The sequence below is a fragment of the Rattus norvegicus genome, chromosome 4, assembly GCF_021556685.1.
Source record: "Rattus norvegicus strain SHRSP/BbbUtx chromosome 4, alternate assembly SHRSP_T2T, whole genome shotgun sequence".
Classification (NCBI taxonomy): Eukaryota; Metazoa; Chordata; class Mammalia; order Rodentia; family Muridae; genus Rattus; species Rattus norvegicus.
The window spans coordinates 7,950,535-7,972,120 of record NC_141537.1 but is presented as its reverse complement, the minus strand read 5'-3'; the positions used below and the strand labels follow the sequence as shown (position 1 = coordinate 7,972,120).

The 21,586-nt window shown below is 52.0% G+C and overlaps 1 protein-coding gene across 1 annotated transcript; it reads left to right on the top strand.

Annotated features, from left to right (window-relative positions):
* Window positions 1–14,038: 14,038 nt before the first annotated feature.
* En2 (engrailed homeobox 2) lies at window positions 14,039–19,890 on the top strand. The gene is given in 2 exon segments (NM_001109214.1): window positions 14,039–14,740; window positions 17,887–19,890. Coding segments are annotated over 2 exon segments (972 nt in total). The 5' UTR covers window positions 14,039–14,085; the 3' UTR covers window positions 18,204–19,890.
* Window positions 19,891–21,586: the final 1,696 nt, after the last annotated feature.

The following is a 21,586-nucleotide window of genomic DNA, read 5'->3' as shown; positions in this document are numbered from 1 at the left end:
GACTAAGCAGCATCTCTAGTCTTCAAACAGTCATTGTTGGACTATACAATCCAATCCCTACTGTGTAAGGCAGGCTAGTACAACCCGTTTGTAATGCATATCCCTCCCATTGGTTGGGGATCTGACTAATGCTCTAAGACAGGTTTGCTGGACTACTGAGATGAGTGTGGGAGATCCAAAGGCATCTCTGAGAAGCCTCACCTCTTCTATTATGGCAAACAGAGTCCCAGGGACCAAGAAGAGCCTCTCAAGAATCCCATGAGTCTCTAGGACCTCCTCTTCCTCCACAGCCCACATCTTACAAGAATTCCAGGCAGGTGCTCAGAGGTACTCTGCTTCGAGATGAAGTCAGCCTCATCCTGCCCATTCACTAGGCTTTCACTCCAGTGTATCACCACTGAGCATCTGCAGTGGCCCTGCTTCCTAATACACCGCTGCTCAAGCAGGAAGCCAATTCTGATGGGCCAAGAACTGTGCAGGAAGAACATTTAAAATAGAACTCCCCAATGCCAGTCCAGAAATTCTGCTTTGGCAACTTTAGGCTCTGGCAAGGACGGTGCTGTGTCGGTGCACCATCTGTGAGACAGCCAGTCCTTCATGGAGAGCCTTCTGCATGGAGAAGATCATCCTGCTGTGTGTCAGATCTCCTGCTGGGAACCTCGGTCCTTAATCCTATGTCTCTCCTCAGCTTTCCAGTCTGACCACCCAAGTCCTGCTGTAGGTCAGAGCCACAGCTTTGAGAGGTCAGGACCCCAGGGCCTACCCAGTCCTCTCATTGTCTGGATATTATTACTGCATTGGTTATAACCATATCACATTGAACCAGTAGGTTCCTCTGTGCCCCAAACGGAAAATTAATTAAGTTTAAGGCTTCAGGTTACATAAAACAAATTAAGTCTCTGGTTCGCCAATTTATGTGTCTAAACCTTGACTCTCAGTTTACTTAGGATATGAGATTGTTGAGTAAAACAGAATATACCTTAAAGAATGAAAGTCGTGTGGATATGAGATTACATGAACTGATTCAACTTTAGAACTAGGTCAGAAATAAGGTTTTTAACCCCCGTGCGTGGGAGAACTCCGGGCCGTTGAATTATTCATGCTACTGCACACGCCACTGTTTTAAATGAGACTACTGAACGTTGGTTTGGAAGGTCATTACACCCAGGAAAAATGCAAATGGGTTTTCCTTCTTTTTAATTGTCACAGCCTGAGAATCACCCCCACGTGGAAATGAAATGGAAGCAGGTTCCATCCCTGGTGGGGAGACCAGCTCCTCTACAGACTTCCCTTTTCAGATGTAGATTGGGAGACTGTTCCCCAGGGCAGCATCTTCCCCGTGGAGACCCCCACTTGATGGGTGAGGAAGAGAATGGAGGTACTATTTAAAGCACGTTCTAATAATCGAATAATAAGGCATCTCTTTCTTGGAGAGGGTGGAATTGGGGGCAAAGCTCAATTAGCCTAGAAAATGTCCCCTCGCTCTGACCACTGAACGTGGGCAGTTCTATCAGGATTCCTGGGAATCCTACAACAGATCTTTCTTCTGGGTGCTCAGACAGGGGATTGGGACTTGGCCAGGGCTGCTAGCTATTTAATGACGTGGGTGTTTGATTCCATTCTGTACCTCTGGTCTAACATTAGCGAGCCCACCAGGAGACAGCATCTGTGAGTAGGAGTGTGGTTGGCCCCCTCTGGAGCACTGCAGGAGCAGACTCAAGTCCTGGCTGTCGTTTCCTTTCCTTCTGTGCTAAGTCAGGAACATTCTCTACCAGGAGCACAGTTGCTGTGGGCAAAGTCAGAAGACTCTCCTCCTCCTGGGACCACAGGGAGAACTGGAGACACAGGGTCAGGAGAGTTCCAACAGCTGCTTCTGTCCAGAACAGCAATGGCTAGATCTTTGTGTGCACAGCATGAGCCAAGGAGCCTGGGAAAGTGGAGATTCTTTGGGTATGTTCAGCACTCAGGATGCAATGAGATTTCCGAGAATAACATCTAGCTTTCAGAGTAACCCCTTCCCCACACCTAGTAAGGATCACTCCTATGGTCAGAGGTCATCAGCATTGGCTACTGGCTTGCGTACTCACAGGACCTGAGGCAGCCACAGGACAACGCATGCTCAGAACATTCCTGCCAAATGCTACAGACCCACAGGCACAACCACACCCCAGGATACAGACGACTCTCAGTTGGTAGCTGGATCTCGTGTCACATGACAAAAGAGAGAGGTGAGGCCAGGTTCACATAGACACAGCCTGCCTGTGTGTCTCTGTAGACAGAATAGCAACCTCCAGTAACAATGTCTGTTTCCTGTTCTCTGGACCTGTGACTGTCATCCTACACAGAAGGGCCTTTGCAGGTGGGACTCAGGCTACCTTGTGCCTTCCACTAGTTGATTTGACCTTCTGGCCTAACAGGCATTGAGGGGACCTGACCCAGGAGCAAGATGTGAGGCTGGCTTAACTTGGAAGTTCAGGGGTCAATGGGCGGACAGACAGTGCACGTGTGCTCATGCACACACACACATGTATGCCAGGACAAAGCTGGTGCAAGGGACCTCTGAGAGGAAAAAGCACTTCACAGCTGTCCGTTAAATTTCCAGCTCACCTGGGTGTTTGCTCCTGACACTTCCCTTTAAAGGAAGAAGCTGAGATAAAATGTCCTTGGGTAACTTGTCCCCACAGTGGACACCAGAGAACCGGGAGTGTGCAGAGGCACAAAGGCCACGGACAGGAGATCCTGCTCCTCCAGCGTGGTCCATGCATGTGAGGTTACAAAGGAGCCACAGAGAGTGCAAGAGAGGCCTGGAGGTCCTGATGCAACAGGCCAGATCCAGATGCATGTTCAGGTTCTGGAGACTCAAGCCTGTCACCTCATCTCCTTGGAAAACGGAGGCAGGAGGCTAGCAAATCATCCTGGACAAATTGGATTCTGTCTCAAAATAAGAAGTAGAGAGGGCCAGGGTTACTCCATGGTAGAATACTTACTTGCCTAGCATGTGCAAGACCATGGATTCAACCCCTAGAACTGTAAAAGGCAGGGGACAGGGGATGAAGAGAGGAAAGAGAATGGAAAGGAGAGGAAAGAAGGAGGAAGGGGAGGAGGAAAGAGTGAAGGAGGATGGTTGCCACTGGTTGAAGTTTGATGTGGTATCCCAGAAAGCTCAATGTTACCTAACCCTGAAAGTGACATGCGCCGTCCTGCTACAGAGGCACCAGGATTTCCTCCCTGTGTATCAATGAGTTACACAGCAGAAGTGATAAGCCTACTGTCTTCTGTTAAAAGCCAGCCCACGATGAAGTGATAAAGTCTTGGGACTAAGTGTCTATTGTTTGGGATACTAAGACAAATGTTCATCAAGACATATTGGGTAAAAGTGAAGTGTATTGTAGGGCTGAAGAGACGGCTCTGCAGTTAAGGCTGCCTTTCCAGAAGGCCTGTTCAATTCCCAGGACCCACAAGACAGCTCACAATTATTTGTAACTCCAATTCCAGGGGTTTCAAGTCCCTTACACAGACTTATATGTAGGCAAAACACCAATGCACATAAAATCTAGGAGTATCATTAAAAAGTGCATTCAGGGGCTGGAGAGATGGCTCAGTGGTTGAGAGCACCGACTGCTCTTCCTGAGGTCCTGAGTTCAGATCCCAGCAACCACATGGTGGCTCACAACCATCTGTAATGAGATCTGATGCCCTCTTCTGATGTGTCTGAAGGCAGCTACAGTGTACTCATACAATAAAATAAAATCTTAAAAAATAAATTTATAAAAAAAAAAGTGCATTCAGATCCACATAAACTTTTACCTGTGTAAAGGAACCAAAATGTGCCGGGCAGTGGTGGTGCCTTTAACCCCAGCACTTGGGAGGCAGAGGCCAGCCTGGTCTACAGAATTCCAAGACAACCAAGGCTACACAGAGAAACCCTGTCTAGAAGAACAAAACAAAACAAAACAAAGAACCCAAAAGGTTTGGGGGTGTTGGTTCCCTGTTGCTGCATGCCATCCACACCTCACTTCCAGGAGCTCATCTCTAATAGTAAGCCTAACAGAAATCAGGCTACATGCGTATACCTTCAAGTTGGGCATCTGTCATGGTCTCTCTAGATCAGTCTGTGTCCAAAGGTCCACAGGGAGGATGTTCTAGCGAATCAGAAAAAGCTATGATTGAAGGACAACCCCACACCTCACTTTCACCCTCCACCCCCCTTTTTCCATCCCAGGAAATGGTTTGGAGGCCTAGGTCTGTCAAGATCAGACCAGGCTGCCTTGGCAAACCAAGGGAAGCAGAGGGTGGAGTCTCAGGCCTTCTAGGTAAAACGTGAGCTAGGGCAGCTGGGCCAGTAGGAAAGACTTCAAAGGCTACTGGAGGATAGGGGACCGGACTCAAAATCCCACTAGAATTTCCAGGGAGAGGCTCAGAGACAAGTCCACTTCTGAGCTGCTTCAGAGAGATGGTTGGGCAGCGATCTGATGGAACGACAAGGCCCCGCCCCTTTTTGGCGGATGACAGAAATGGGTTAGGGGAAAATGGTCAAGTTCAGGAGGAGAAATCAAATTTGCGTGTTTTGCCTTTCCCTCTGCTGCCACAGCATCTGATCCATTCCTGTGGCTGGGGAAGTGACGGAGAATGATTTAGCAGGCTGAAAGAATTTAATGTGTGCGTGGGGTTGTGGGGGGGACGTTGGGAAGTGGGCGGAGCATAGCCGAGTTCCAGTCATTTGCCTCCCTGGCCAGCAAAGCCCTAACCAGGCCCTATTGCTCATCCTGGATAGAGTGTCCATTTCCTACATTTGGACTAAGCTTGCCCTGATGGGTCCAAGGGAAAGAAAATAGCCCCTTGTGCATACCTTTCCGACTAGGTCCCTCTTCCCTGTCCCATCCATCCAGACGTTTAGTCATTTAGACTTTATCTTGTGTCTTCATTGGATGGTAGCCCTTTCTCCCAAACAATAGCTTTTTAACGAGGTGTCAGGATCCCTTGCTACAGTGATTTCCCCTCTGGGCCACTGAGGATGAGAAGGGGCGCCGATCCGTAATCCCTCCTAACCTCTGACCTCTCCCTCCTCCCTCTCGCCCCCTCTCCTGCCTCCCCCTTCTCCAAGGTTCTTTAGGAAAACATACAAACTTAAAATCTGCATGTTAGGGTGCTCAGGAGGCAATTACTACGAGGGAAACATTTCTTCCCAGGTGTGAGACTAAAAAGCCACTGAGATCCAACTGATTAGGGAGAGAGCCCTGCCTGGTAACGCGCGTGCGCGCGCTCAGGTCGATAGGCGGATCGATTCTTCTCTAAAGGGGCAGCAGGACCTTCAGCTAAAAGAGAGGTGGGAAGGAGGTGTCTGCACAAGGGGTAGGTGTGGGTGTCCTCTCCTTCTGTCCCCTCCTCCAGCAGGAGGACACCAAAGAGGCTATCAGTGACGTTAATTTTAAAGATGCGATTTTGTGATGAGGGCCAGATATTGCGAGGAGACCTTCGTTCCGGAAGCAGCCGGATCAGGTCATAAGCTATAAGCCTTTACCCAGGATCTCGAGAACTCAAAGACGCACGGTGGGGGTGGGGGAGGGGGCGGGGTGCAGCGGGCTCTGTGACACCAGGTCCGTGTTCAGAGCCTTCTAGCTTTCAGATGGGTGGGGCAGCAGACCGTGCCACCCCAGAGGGCCACTTTCACTGAGCCCTGACAAGAGGCTTTGAAGTGGCTGTCTCTGCTCGGGCCCCCTCGGCTGTCCGGCCCTGCGCAGCGCAGCTCCGTGGAGTCCGCGCGGTGGCCCCAACTTTGTCGCTAAGCACTTATTGCAACCGCTCATTGGACCACGTCGGTGGGGCGAGCACAGCCCTCTGATCTGTGAGCTGGGAAGAGCTCAGAGGTTCATTCACAAATCCGCGACTACCGGTTCCTCCATGTTGGAGGTGGGGGTAAGGGGAGGGGGGTCTCATTCCTGTTGCATCCCTCGTTTCCAGTCAGCCTTCAAGGCACGAGATTTGGGGGAAGGGGGGAGGAGAACTGGCTTTTGCCTCCCAGGAAAAGCTCTGGAGTCAAGTCCTTAGTTCTGATTGCCTGGCTCCCGCTGTGGCGTCGCCTGGAACTCCTCCTCCCTAAAAGGCTCAGCCACAGCATCTTGCTTCAAGCCAGGGGGGAGGCAACTATAGACCCTCATGCCCATCCTCCCTCTCCCTCCATCCGTCTCTCTCTCTCTCTCTCTCTCTCTCTCTCTCTCTCTCTCTCTCTCTCTCTCTCTCTCCCTCCCTCCCTCCCTCCCTCCCTCCCTCTCTCTCTCTCTCTCTCTCTCTCTCCCTCCCTCCCTCCCTCCCTCCCTCCCCCGCACCTCGCTGAAGTCAGTAGGAATCACTCTCAAACTGCTTGCCCAGGACCCGGGGCAGATGAGTGAATGATGGATAGCTACAATGATTTGATTTTCTCCGTTCTTGGAGAAAACTATTCAACGTCGCGCTAGGAGTTGTACACTAAAAGCTCCAACGAGGTAGTTCCCCTAACCAACAGGGTAAAGCAGAGAGATGGGGCAAGTGGGATTAGGAGACCGGAAAGAGCGGCTGAGCTCTAGAAAGACTTCTAATTTGGGGAGGAGAGGCTGGACCCATCAACCCACGGGCACCGCCATCCACCCTAGCAGCACGAAGTCAGCTCCGGTGGATGTGCACTGGATGAGCTCACCGGGCTAACCTTAGCATACGGCCATTGCATCCTCGCTAGTCCCGATGGTCTGGCTTCCCGCTGGCCAGAAGAGCCCTGTGCTCCGCTCGGCAATGTCGGGTCATTCTAGAAGAGAGCAGGGAGTGTGGGGCTCCTCTCCTCCCGCTCTGGGTTGTGGAAGGGACATCTGGGGGTGCCGTGCCGGGGGATGCGCCTGTTCTCTATGCCAAGACCCAGGATAGGCCTGTGCCCAGCGCCTTTCCCACTCCACCCTCACTTTCGAGGATTGCAAGAACCTGGTTCCCCAGAGAGGGAGTTCTCCTTCACACAGTAGGGTCGCTTTTTCTGTCGCTTGGTTTTGTGTTTTCCAGAAGTTTCTAACATAAGAAAAATTTTCCCGGAGCCAAAGGGTTACAAGTTTGCAATTAGGCTGCTCTCTCGGGGGCCCTGGCCTTACACTCACGTTTTTGTTTTTGTTTGGGGGGACTTCCACTCAAATCTGTTTTGGTCTCTGATTCAGGAGAAAACCTCTGCGATAAGGTTTCCAACCCAAAGAGACAGCATCCAGTGCTGGACTGCTTTGACAGAGGCTCCGCTGAACTTGTATATAGAGTAGAAGGCCAAAAGCACTAAGTGTCCCTAAGTGTGTGACCTTTGTTTGAGAAGTCTGTGCTTTGCTTTGTGGATGTGTTATGATATTTTAGGACGCAACATTTCGGGTCCAGGCAGAAAGCGTCCAGAGATATCCCCTCCCAGGCGCCCAACACCTGCAATTCAGAGACCGCCCAGGGCTTCCAAGGTCAGCCCTGACAGTGCAGACTGTGAACTGAAAATGGGCATCTAATTAGAACACCTCGAGTTTCTTGGTCCTGCTGGATGGGAGTGAAAATCCTCAGGAATGTGGTGGCATTAGCTACTACCGCGGGATATCCTTGCCATATCCCGTTTCTTTCTCCAGGCCCTGCTAATTCTCCGAACGGTGTAGAGTTGCTCTCTCATGTTTTCCGAGTGGAGGTTGTTTGTCTTATAGGATTAGCTGCTGAGAGACACACAAAATCCACAAACACCCGACATAATATTATCTCAACGTGGAGAGGCTCCCAGCGAGAGCGGAGAGCGGAGATCGTTTCTGGGTTTTGCTTTCCTTGGAGCCAGGGGTAAAGGGAAGGGAGTAAAGAGGTGAACCAAGCCTGGAGGCATGCGGTGACTCTTCATCCCTGCTGGCAGTGAGACAGGACATCTGGCCAGAGTAGGCTGGGCCTTGGCAAACACTGGGGACTAGAGGTGTGACACTGGAGACCATTTGAATGAGTCCATGAAGGTCAAGACTGAGACTTTGTGCTTGAAGAAGGTCTCCACGCTTTGATAGCATTTGCTTCTGAAGTTAACACTGGAATTGCCTGGGTGCAGGGACACACACACACACACACACACACACACACACACACACACACACTGCACATCTAAGTATTTGTACAGGTCAATGAAAAGTACGCTAAAGAAATTATCAACTGCTAGTCTCAGAGGAATTCCTCAACAGTTTAACAAATGTAAAAAGAGTTGAAAACACAGTTTAGTCACATCTTCATATTTTATAAAATGAAATGAATTAATTATATTGTTTTAATTCATTCATTTAAAAGTTCTTCTCCCTCAAGTTAATCAAGTCTGTACACGATGAGCACAGTGCAGCGATGTTTCTTTTGGTAAAGGGATAACGGTTGGGTTCCATCTTCTCCCAGGGAGCGAGGTTAGTATGTAAACAGCTGTAGGTAGTTCAGTTGGGCCCACCCACATGGTTACACTAAACCTGTGTATATAGGAATACTGTTATCTTGCCAAAGGAATCCAGAAAGCTGCCTCTCTTAACACCTGGCCCGAAGAGAAGCTTCTTCGATGAGGTGAAACTACACTGAAATTCTTTCTTGGACGTCTTGGCTTTCCCCCCTAAGATAAAGAGGAAGAAGATGGGTATTCACCATCTGTACAGATAATGAGATTGAGGGGAGACACATGACCTCAGACTATTCCTAGAGGGCCACGTTGTAAGCGAAGCACAAGGGTACAGTCACTTGGTGACTTGGTTCCACTTTCCTCCTGTATGTCATTCGCAGACTTCCACCATCCATCCCTGGGCTTCTTACCGCCTCACGATTCTAACTTGACAGGCATGCAAGGTCCAACCAGAACCCAATTCTGTGGGCATGGTGTAAGTCTGTTTGGATTCGGTATTAGCTTTCAGAGCAGTGGTGAAAGCCCAGGTTCCACATTTGGCCATGATGAAGACTAGCAGTGCAGCAGAGGAAGAGTACTGGCAAGAAAGTGGACAGCTGAAGGTAACATGAGGAAGTTGGACTTGCCAAGGAGAAGCCAAGACTCCTGGTAGAGAAGATAACCCAAAGAAGCCTGGGTGGTGGTGGGGAAGGGTGTACCAGCACCTGCAGAGCAATTTGGAGATCCTCCCTGAAGCAGTTTGCAGGAGACACTGGTTGAAAGTAGTTTCTGTATCCCTCCCTAGGTCTTGGAAATCTGCCTACCCAATGCATCTTCCTTTTGGCTCTCCCGACTGTCTCCCTGTGTCTGGGACTAAAGGATGCTTTCAGTGGGCCCTACACCACACACACACATACACACACACACACACACACACACACACACACACACACACACACACAAACACACACTTCCCATGATACCCAAGGAGCTCTATTTGAGTCATGCCACTTTCCCGGATGTTTCTGGTGTGCTGTAGCAGACTGATAGGGCAGCGTTGTGTCAGGCTCAGGAGCCTACCCTGTGCCAGCACCAACCCACAGACCCAGCTCTACCATGCCTGCAGGCTGTTCTTAAAAAGTCCAGGACATAAAGATTAAGGCTTGAACAGATTATGGCCCTGTGCCCCAGCCACTTTTCCAGGCCTGTCTCTATGCAGTTTAACCTCCTCCTTTCTGGAGTTATCTGGAGATTTGTCTAAGTTAGATCACACTCTGCAGGCCTGTTCTATCTCAGGTGAGCTCAGACACAAAACCTTGACCTCCATGTCCCTTGCACTTGTCCTCCCTGCCATTCTTTGATGTTGGCCTTTGTCTGAAGGCAAAGGCAATGGCAGCATCAGAAGCCGGTGAGCTGCTTGCTTCACGGATGGAGGCTTCTCTGATGCCGGCTAACTTCCCACCCAATGTCCAAGGCCCAGAGTGCCGGCCTCAACTCCTGCCAAGGTGCAGGGCTGGCTAACCCGGCCTGATTTTGCTAGGGGCAAGATGTCGTTCTCTGGAGCTGCGTCACCTTCTCTGCCGAACGAAGGACAAGATCTCGCTCCCACTGCTTACGTTATCTCTTGGAGTTAGCACCTAGAACAGGGAGGACAGTGAGGGAAGGTAGAAGGGCCGAGAAAGTCATCTTCCCAGGGCTCCATCTCCAGAATTGGGAAAACAAAACAAAACAAAAAGCCCGCGAGGCTGGATGCAACCGGGCATCAGCATCTGTGGCAGCGACTTTCAATTGCAACCCTCTTCAGAGTTACTAAGTCCGCTGTGTGGACGCCGCTTTCCCCTTTGTGCCCTCGGAGGCCGCTCTTTGTCCGCTAGCTTCGGACACACAGTCGGAGCAGAGTTCCATGGAAGCGGGTGTTTGCGGGCCCAGTGCTGGTCCCTAGTACATGCAAAAGGAAAACGGTGTTCTGAAGCCAGAGCTGCCAGAAACGCTCTGAGAGGGACAGATGGCCGCTGCTTGTTCCTTTAATAGAGTACCGAGTTCTGTGGCCATGGAGCACTCAAAGCCGAGTGGAGCCTGCGAGCGCTGTGTCTGAGCCGAACTAAGACGCTACTAGCATCTCCTGCTTCTCAGACCCGGAGTGGAACAGATCTGGCAAAGTGTATTCCAAGGCACCCCCAGAAAGAACCCCGCCCCATCCCAGAAAATGCAAAAGGCCAGATTGAACCCCGAAAAACGCACTTGAAGCCTCCTGAGAGCCAGGAAGCTGTGATACTTGAGATTTCCCCAACCCCAGTGCACTACGGTGTAAAGTAGCTTTACCTCAGCTTCGCCTTTTGGGAAGAGTCCCCGCCCTTTGCTTGGCGCCGGTTCTTAAGGGTAACTCTTTGCTGGAGTTTTCATTTTGGGTAGCCCAGCAGCCACCTCGCGATTTCGTTTTGGATTTCTCTATTCTTTCTTCACCATCCTCACTCCTACTTTCAGCCCCTCCTTTCTGGGAGCAACCTGAGAACTCGTTTGTGTTCTAGGCCTAACTGGACTTGCCCATGGGGGTGGGAGAAGGGAGAGAGAGAGAGAGAGAGAGAGAGAGAGAGAGAGAGAGAGAGAGAGAGAGAGAGAGAGAGAGAGAGAGAGAGAGAGAGAACCTGGATCAGGACCAGCCTAGGCGCTGCAGCCAATGCTCTTCAGGCTCTCCATTGCAGACCTGAATTTGAGTCTGGGGCAGGGGAGAGGGCAGAACCGTCCTTTGGGCTTACCTAAAGCCTGAACAATCTATGGGGCAGAAGCTCCCAAGAAATGCAAAAACACATCAGGTGAGAGCCTAATTGTTTTCATGGGACAGGTAGGGAATGAACTTGGAATCAGTGCAGGAATCTGGGAGCTTTGATAGTGACTCTTAGGGTCCAGCTTAGGAGACAAGAAGAAATCAGAGCGGCCATTCGCTGGCTGGTGATAGTTCAAGTCTCAAGTGGTTTTATTCATAAGGATGTTCCCTAACCCACCCACTGGTCCCATGTTCATGAAGGTAGGTAGACTTTGAGGTTTATCATCTTTCTTTCTCTGCCTTGTCTGTCCCTTACCTAGGAAGGACCCAGCAGGTATTTTCTTAGTCAAAAACTTTGGTGAGGATGCCTTCAGATGAGAAAAATAGAGTCATAAGTACAGGGTGGCCATTCCTCCCACATACCAGGTCTGTTCCCAGTACCAACTTGCACCTACCACCTCCAGCAGTGTGAGCCTAAAACTTCTGGGGGGGGGGGTAGGTGTCTGTGTGGGCTAACTTCTTCTGGAGCAGCCCTTGGGAGTTATTGTCCCTGCTGAAACCTGCCAGGTAGACGTGTGTGTACAGTGAGGGCATGACTAAGTGTGGGTGCCCAAGTCCAGACACAACTGCCAGCCTCCAGACACCCTGGCAGGCCTCCATGCCTGGGTGCTGCCAGCCCTTCACCAGGACCTGCAGTTCCTTAAGGTGGGCTTCAGGTGTGGTAGCCAACAAGCAGGACTTATGAATAGCAGCAGGCGGGGACCAGCCACCAAGCGAGGCAAGCATGGGACCTCCCTCTGATGTGACCTAGGCATTCTGAGGACTTTTATTATTATGCCAGCCCTCCTGTGCCCCCTCAGCGGCCCTTCTGGGTGTTTCTCAGAGTTAATATATTTCCACAAAAATGATTTTTTTAAACGGACAAGTGAGCCTGTGGTAACCAGTATTTCGGTAGGGGAGAAAAAAGCAAACTAGAAGGACCCTGAGGGGTGTGGAGGGAAGAGACTAGAGAAGGATCATTCTATCAGCAACTGGAGAGAAGGTTAGAGGGGAATAAAGACAAGAGAAAGGGAAAACAAATGGGGCCCCACCTATCACAGCATTCCTGTTCTTCCAATTAGCCTTGCTTTCTGCAAAACCAGCTTAAACGTTTTAAGACAAAGGTAATGAGATTGGCGGCCTGGTGGCTCAGTGTAGGAGTTGGAGTCCTGATGACTCCCCCCTCTGTGGTGTGTGTGTGTGTGTGTGTGTGTGTGTGTGTGTGTGTGTGTGTGTGTGTGTACAGCCTGTATTCAGGATCATGTGTGGGATGGATGGATGGGGGTTTGGCTAAGCAGTCATCACTCGTTTCTAAAATAGAAGATCATGTTATAACCCTTCTCAAAGAATCCCTTTATTTCTCCTTCCGTAAATGGCGCACTAAAGTGTATTCTGGCATAGATAAAGATCTATGTTGAGGTTCCTGAGGAGCCACTGTCCATGGGTGGAATCTTTTCATAAGCCTGAGTCTCCTGCACAGGAGCACAGCATGCACGCTGAGAGTAGGACTCTGCAGGAGTACTATGCTCTTGCCTGGAGATTAGGACTGCAGGCTGCCAGGGAACCAAAGTCAACTGTAAGTGACAATTTTCCTCTCCACCAACAAGGAAAGCGGGTCGCAAACCTCCCTTTGTATCTCGGCAGCTCATTTAATCTTATTTATGCATTTTGTGCAAGGAATTGTGGGATCTCGCCCTACCGTAAACAATATGGGAATGTTAAAAAAATAATGATCTTTCGGCGCGTGTCCACTTATGTGTAGCAGTGACCTGGCGGGACTGTCGCAAGCTTCCTCAGTTTCTCTAACAGAGAGAAGATGGGAGAAGCGCGAGTGAGCACAACTGACTCGGCGGCAGATCTGGCTGGGTTACCGGCTCCCGCGTCGGGAGCCCTGAACAGGGCCGCTTTAAGGGGGTAAGGGGAGGCGGAGGAGGGGGAGGGGCGGCAGGCGGTTCCTGTCACCAAGCTGCCGCCGGCGCGTCACGTGGATGCGCGGCGCGGCGGCCATTGGCCCGAGGCACGTGTCCAGGAGACCGGCCTGCGACGTCACTTGAGGGGGCTCTGTTAAAAATAAGAACAAAAATCCAGAGTGAAAGTGTCTCAGGTTGCGCTAAGTGGCCTGAAATTTTCCCGAGCCCGCGCGAAAGCGAAGGCGGCGAGGGCGCGCGGACCGGGAGGGAGGGAGCGCGGGAGGCCCTGCCCGGCCCGGCCTCCCGCCCCCCACCCATGCGTCTCTGGCCGCGAGGCTACGCGGGGCTCAGCGGGGGCGCAGGCGCTCGCCCGTGGGGCGCCCCGGCCCGCATCGGGGCGGCGGCCTGGCGCGGGGAGCCCCGGGGCGGGCAGAGCGCAGCGCGGGCCCACGGGCTTCCATGTGCGTGCTGGCGCCTGCGTGCGTGCTGAGAGCCCGCGCCCCTCAGCCTCGAGGGTCGGCCGGGACCGGCGGGTGGCGACGGCCGAGCGGTGGCTGCCCAAGCGGGTCCGAGCGGCGGTGAGCGCGGACGGCGCGCTGCCTGCATGCGCTCGGCGGTGGCCGAGGCGGCCGCGCAGGAGCCCGAGGCTGCTGGCCACCAAGAGGAGCGCGGAGCCGCACGGGCGTCCCGGGTCCCCGGCTGAGTGCGGTGACCATCTAGAGCCGGGTGCGTCTCCAAGACCAGGACCAGCCTCGGTTGAATCGCCCCGCGTCCCGGCCCACCCGGAGACTGGTGATTTGCTAACGCACTCCGTGGATCCGAACGTGGCTTGGCTCCGAGCACGCCCGGCGACCTGTAGGACTCCAGCCCTGGCCACTGTCGCCGCTCGCGCGCTCGGAGGACTCGGCTGGGTAGGGGCGCGCGGGGCTCGCTGTGTGCCACCGATCGGCCGGAGGTCGCTTTGGAGGTGGGCCGGTGAAGAGGCGGTTTGGGATTTTCTGTAAAGCATGGAGGAGAAGGATTCCAAGTCCAGCGAGACGGCGGCGGAGGCGCAGCGGCAGCCGGAACCCAGCCCCGGCGGCGGCTCCGGAGGCGGCAGCAGCCCGAGCGACTCGGACACCGGCCGCCGGCGTGCTCTGATGTTGCCCGCGGTCCTGCAGGCGCCAGGCAACCACCAGCATCCGCATCGCATCACCAACTTCTTCATCGATAACATCCTACGACCGGAGTTCGGCCGCCGAAAGGATGCGGGGACTTGCTGTGCCGGCGCGGGCGGAGCCAGGGGAGGCGAAGGCGGCGCTGGCAGTACGGAGGGAGGCGGCGGCGCAGGCGGAGCCGAGCAGATCCTGGGCGCCAGGGAGTCCCGACCGAACCCTGCGTGCGCACCCAGTGCAGGAGGGCCGCTCTCCGGTGCCTCCGGCGACCCTGCGGCCGATGGAGAAGGCGGCTCCAAGACGCTGTCGCTGCACGGTGGTGCTAAAAAACCCGGAGACCCGGGGGGTTCCTTGGATGGAGCGCTCAAGGCCCGGGGCTTGGGCGGAGGTGACCTGTCGGTGAGCTCCGACTCGGACAGCTCTCAAGCCAGCGCCACCCTGGGCGCGCAGCCCATGCTCTGGCCGGCTTGGGTCTACTGCACACGTTACTCTGACCGGCCTTCTTCAGGTGAGCCCATGGGACCCAGCCCGCCAAGGGGAGGCCCGCGGGGCTAGGGAGGGCGCTTCCCAGTGAACTTACACCGAGGAAAAGAATCTCATTTTCTCTTGCATATGCGCACGCACTCACGCACACAAACACACACACACACACGACACACACACACACACACACACACACGACACACACGACACACACTCCTCACCAAAGCAGCACAAAGCAGCAGCCAGGCAGTTGGAAGGACATACAGACCCTAGGACAGTAAAAAAGACATCTCAGTCTCTCTCTTCATCTCTCTCACGGTATCTCTCACGCCTCTCTCTCTCTCTCTCTCTCTCTCTCTCTCTCTCTCTCTCTCTCTCTCTCTCTCTCTCTCTCTCTCTCCTGGACCCTGTAAACTCTCTGCTATCCTCAGGCCCATAGTCGCCCAGAACAACTCTGGGTGCTCTTCTACTCCATTCTTGGCCTGATGTGACCGCTGCGAAGGAGCAGAGGAAAAACTACACGAAAACGGCGAAAACTGGGCACCCTTTCCTTTTTGCCAGTTTATCTAAGGAATCCTGTAGTACCTACCATCCTTACGAGCGCGCGCGCGCGGCTTGGAGAAGGTGCAAATATCTCAGAGCCTCCTTTACTCAGGCAGAAAGAACCTTTATGGGTTTTATAGTGCTAGCAAGAGTGAGAAGGAGACAGCTTCCAGAAGGGGTGTGAGGTTTCGGGCAAATTTTGTCCATTCGTTTATAATTTTTAAGACCGTGTAGAAACGACAAGCTGCGTTAGACGCGGGCCTGTGGTTAGAAAGCGAAGCGCCATTAGCAATGGGTTTCATTTGTCTGGGATCTGAGTGAGCTGAGCCAGGCAGGCCCCGCTCACCCCCAATCCTCAGCTCTTCTGCGGGGCGTCCTTTAGCAACACTACGGGTGTTCAGAGCAAGACTGAGTCCCTCTTGGCTGCCTTCTTGCACCACCCTGTGTGTGTCTACTGAAATCTAGTTTTTTGCTGCTAGACCCGAAATTGCTCTATTGTTCTCGCCTCCCTCCTTTGTTAATATTTAATTAACATATAGGCTCACAAAGCCGACTGGCCTTGAGTCGCGCTTGGCTTTGTGAGGCGCCGGAGAGTGAGTACTGGCCTCGCCAAGCCCTGGCGGCCCGGGAATCCTGCCGGATGGCCCGCGTAGTTCGCCTCGCAGCTTCCCTAGGCTTAACGAAATTCCTTTCCTGCCTGTAAGTAAGGTTTTTTTTCCTGGGCATTTAAGAAAGAATGTAGAGGCAGAGGGTACTTGCCGAGATTTGGTTCTGTTTCCCCTAAGTCCCATAAGTGTTTGCCTTTTAAAAGAGAATTCACAGGAAGAGGAACCGAAAGTATGGTTTTCAGATATTCTTTCTCAGAAATAGGAGTTTGCGGAGGCTGGGATGTGTGTTGCAGAACGCGAACCCCAGGGTGGAGGAAACTAGAGGACAGAGCCCTCTTTCTTCCCGTGAAAGGAACGAGGAGAGTTTGAGATCCGCTCCGGAAGTGGGGAGGGAGGTCAGGTTTGAGCAGTCCAGGCCTCTCCCGTGGTCTCACCCTCTTGTACTAGTATCTTCCGAGGGTCCCAGGTTCGGCCCGTGACTCTAGAAGCCTCAGTGGCCGGGTGTAAGCCAGGTCCAAGGGTGCGCTTTCATACTCAGCATGGATGTGAAGGTTACTGACTGTATGGTGTGTGTGTGTGTGTGTGTGTGTGTGTGTGTGTGTGTGTGATCATGGGTACACCTGAAACGCCGAGGGTTGGATTTGCACCGCCCTGGATGTCCTCTGTGTGCTCAAAGACCCTACTGGGTTTGCCCTTCGGTAAGAGTGCCGGGATCCGCTTGGCTGGAGGCGAGGGAATCCTCACCCGCCACAGCCCTGCTAGCTGCCCCTGAAGCCAGAGTGGGCACCGCACTGAGTGAGTAGCGGATGGAGGAGTCTGGGCCGCACTGCCAGTTTCCTCCACCATCCCCACAACGCAAGACCGCGCATTCGGTCCTGGCCCTGAAGGGGGATGGTCCGACCCTCTCCAGCCTCTTCCGCTTCTAGCGGAAGGGACCTCGATGGAGGGGCCGCATAATGTCTCCAAAGTTGATTCACACTCCTAGCACAGAGAAAGACCCAGAAAGAAGGTCTCAGGTTTTAGCCGGTGGCCTGGCTGGCTTTTCCCGCGGCCTATGAACCTTGTGACCCCGACAAAGAGACCCTCTATCCCAAGACTCCTACCACTTTACCCTTCGAAAGCTCGGTCCGGGGACCGACCACGCCACCCACCACACTTGCCCCAAACACTGACCACTCCGTAGGCAGAAGAGGGAGGGACCAAAAGAGGAACCCATTGTGAGGAAGCTGTCGGGTGGCTCACCCTTTACGTTCTTGCCCAAGGTCAGTTGGGTAGCCTGCTTCTGATGAGGCAGCCCCAGGTCTGGGGTGGAAAGTGAGAGGGATAGGCCACCGAGGTCAGCACTCCATAACCCTGAGGAGCCAGGTCCCTCTCCTGGACCGAAGGACGAAGGGGGAGTTAGCAGCGGCTCAGTAAAGCATAGCGCCATTGAAGTCTTTCAACAAAACAATAAAGTTGGGCTCACCAGGCCTCACACAGGAGGGGACTCAGGTGATAGCTCAGCCCTGGTCCCTCCTGAGAACTTTATTGCCTTTGGCGTCCTGTTGGGGTTTTGAGGGAAGGGGACAGGATTCCCCCTGACTGACTAGCCTACTCTTTTCTTCAGTCTTACCCCATCTCCTCTCACCTGTCTCTCACTCCTTTTGCTAGGATAGACTTAGAAAGAGAGAAGGAAAAAACAAATGCAAACAAGGCCAGAAAGTTTTTGGTTGCACGTTCCTTCAGCTCGCTTTTATTAGGATCTCCCACTTTGTGATGGGCCTTTTAGCTAAATCTGCCAATCCACCTCATTTTCACAACCCCCATTTCCTTCTGGTCAGTGGGCACATGCCCAGCCTCAAGCTTCTATCACCCCACCCCACCCCCAACTCCCAGCGCAAGCTCTTCCACCTGTGTGGCCGTGGGTAGGTCATTTTCCCTCTGGGGTCTCTGCAGTCTGAGCTTGGATGAGTGCGTTGTGGGTAAGCAGGTAGACTCCAGCAGCCAGTAACCTCTGCCCTCTCTCCTCCATGCCAACCAGGCCCCAGGTCTCGAAAACCAAAGAAGAAGAACCCGAACAAAGAGGACAAGAGGCCGCGCACCGCCTTCACTGCTGAGCAGCTGCAGAGGCTCAAAGCTGAGTTTCAGACCAACAGGTACCTGACGGAGCAGAGGCGCCAAAGTCTTGCGCAGGAGCTCAGCCTCAACGAGTCCCAGATCAAGATCTGGTTCCAGAACAAGCGGGCCAAAATCAAGAAAGCCACGGGCAACAAGAACACTTTGGCGGTGCACCTCATGGCGCAGGGCCTGTACAACCATTCCACCACCGCCAAGGAGGGCAAGTCGGACAGCGAGTAGGGCGAGCAGGGCGGGCGGGCCGACCGGCCAGGTCTTAGGACCGCGCAAAACAATGCAATAATTTAAAAACCGTGAACAAAGGGCCAGTGTATAAAGATTATACCAGCATTATCTGTGAAAAACCCGTGTATTAGCTATGGTTCTACAATAATCTATGTACATATAATTTACAGATGGTGTATAATCCAAAAAAACTGACTATAAAATATTTTTGAGGTTTTTTTTGTGCTTAAGAGGTTATGCTAATTTGTTATTATTTTTCTGCAAAGGGGGCTGTTTCTTTTTCTTTTCCCCCTTGTTTAATCTCCTAAGCTCCACTTTGGGACATTGGACACCCTCCCCCCCCCCGAAAGAAAAAAAATTAAAACAACTTGCTGAAGTCCAAAGATTTTTATTGCTGCATTTCACAGGACTGTGAACCAATAAATAGCTCCTATTTGGTCTGTGGGCTCTGCCGCTTGCTTTGTGCTGGCTCGGACAGCGCTGTAGGAAGCGCCAGCGTGGTGATGGAGAGCTCTGGTGGGGAGAGAGGGCACAGTTCTTTTGCTGAGGTCTGAGGAAGTCCATTCAGGCCATCGATCCTCCCAGCCCCTCTCCACTTCTGCCTCCTACTGCCTCACTTCCCAACCACCACAGAGGCCCTTGCTGGCAGCCACCGAGTGTCTGCGTCTGTGTCTATGACCCCTGTCCCCGCCACAGTCCCGTAGCGACTGCCAGCGCCAACTCTCCCGCGGCTGTGGGCAGGCAGCGCTTGGGGCCTGGGGAGCAGTGCGAGTGTACCCTGAAGGCTTGAAGGCTGCTAGGACAGCTCGCCCTGATCCAAAAGCCCCCGCCGAGGTGGGTCTTGGGGCCTGGCAGAGCAAGTTGGCATCGTCTTCCCTTTCCTTTTCTTCCTCTTTTTTTCTTTTTCACTTATTTTTGAATGGTACATACATGTTTGTGTACATACTTGTGTATGCATGTGCACGCACACCCCAGGCCTGTGTGAAGCTGGGGTTCTGGAGCTCGAAGCTACCTTGACTTTCAAAGGAACTCGAATCCTCCTGAATCTAAAGGACATGTGTAAATAATAATTTCTTATCACGTTTTGTCTTTTTTGTTTTTTTAAAGAAAATATACATTTTATTTTTGAAGGTGTGGTACTGTGTAAATTAAATATATTCAATATATTCCTCACCAAGTACATATATATATAAGCAAACACATTATATATAACTCCACAATGTCTTCTGTTTAGTGTATGGGAAAAAGGTGTCCAAATGTCCACCTGGGGCCAGCACAGTGGCAAGGGTGTTCTCAGCTGAGCTGAGCGTCAGGCTGCCTGCTGAGGACTGATGGTGGATTTCTCTCTTTGCCTTAAACCTCTTTATTTCACTGCGCCAACACTTTCTCTTTGTACATATTCGTGCCAACCTTCTGAAAAGGAAGCTATAAAAACAGAAGTTGTAATTTAAGAGTGTGAATAACCATCTTCTGCTTGGGGATCGGTGAAACACATGTCTTTTAGCAGGAAGCAAATTTGTCCTTTTTTAAGTTTATAAAATGTGCATTTTACAGTATCAAATATTTATAATCTTATTTGAAATGGATGAATGTTCCCTACTTACAACTGTGGTTATCAAAATTGTGACCATTCCAACCTGTGCATTTTTGTGTGTTTAAATTCCTGAAAGTTATACTAAATAAAAAGAAACGACTCTTTATTATGAAATGTTGGGGATGGAAGGTAGACTTTGTCCATGTCTGTGGCTGAGTTGATCTCCTGGGTGCTGTACCTACCCTTGAAACAAGAAACAAAACGATATTGTTTCTTTTAAATAACAACCTTTGCCTACTTAACGTGTAAGCTCAGAATGGAGGACAGAGGGATGATTTAAAACATGCTGCTTCTGTTCACTGAACTATCTCAATGTTTGAAATCTAACAGGTCTCCCCAACCCCTCCCCACTGCCCATAAATGCTGGATGAAAGTGCTCATTGATGAGCTCAGTGGAAGGACTTGTGGTCCTCAGGAGATGTTCTCTTCCCCTAAATGCTATTTTTTGTTTCTCCCACTTCCAATCCCCAAAGCAAAGGACCAAACTCTGCAGGATTCAGGGGAAGGGAGCTCTAAAGTAGCTGAATCTAAGGCAGTTCATGAAGGAAAGAAAATAGTTTTGTTTGTTTGTGTGTGTGTTGCCCTCCCAGGAAGAGAAATTCAGTGTCGAGGATTGTCTGTTGCCAAGGGCGACCTTCTAGGACGTCTCAGTACAGGCTAGGCCAGCAGATAGATGCTGGGCCAATGCTCCTGCCAGGTAGGAGATCAGCAAGGAAGAGAATTGGACCCACTTTGAGGGCACCAAAACCTCTGTTCCCCAGGAGTGTGGCAGGGTCATCATGGGGGTCAGGTTGACACAGTTCCTTCCTCAAGACCCCATCTCTGAAGGTTTAGCTTCCTTCAAAACACTGTCACAGTTTACATTTTTCTGTTGGCCTCTCCTGTTTTTTTAATAAAAGCATAGCAACACCCATCCTTTTTTCAAACTGTACCGCGGGTAGAGAGAAGGGGTACAGTTCTTCAAGATAATGAAATCCTGAGTTCCACAGGCAGTTGAGCAGACACCCCTGACAATAATGCTGGGTTTTCAGGTTATCCGTATTGTCTGTGATAGGGCCCGGAACTAGAAGGGCCTTTAGATCCTTGCTGTTCTTGGTTACTCTTGGCTCCTGTCTGTATTACCTTTTTCTTCTTCAAAGGCAAGTAAGTGGAGCTGGTAACTTACACGGGAGCTTTGGCTGTGCTCAACTTGCTCTCTCGTCTGGGGTCTGGGGCGAGCAGAAAAATACTTCCCACTAACTGGGAAAGCAAGGCACCTTTGGGGCTACTGCAAATCCTCCAATTCTAACCCTGCCTCTGCAGTGCGGTGTGCTTTGGAGATGGGTGGGGAGCCCTGCCACTGGGCCCTGGCTAGAAAGCCACCCCGTAGGAGATGGGAATCCCAAGTAGGAAGGGAAATTTCCTCTGTGGAGAAATCCTTGCTTTTTGACTCTCAATCGCTCTTGCCCAATAGCCTGGGTATGTGTCTGCCTCCCCCAAGCTGAGCTCATTCTATAGTTCTCCACAACCCACTGAAACTTGGGGAGAACCTGACAATCCAACCAGGGATAGCTGTGACCTTCAGTTGGCCCCAGCAATGGAGTGGACTGAGAAAGTGCAGCTGGGCTGGCACCAATCAGGTGCTCTTACCTGGTCTGACAATAGCGCTCATAAGAGTAGGATCTGGGGGCCTATACTGTCTCCAAACCTGGGGTAGGGGGTGGGGTGGGGTCAACTCCAACCAAAGGCTGTCCAATGTGGACTTGGATAGTGCTTCCTTTGGAGACTCCCGGGTGACACCCAGCTT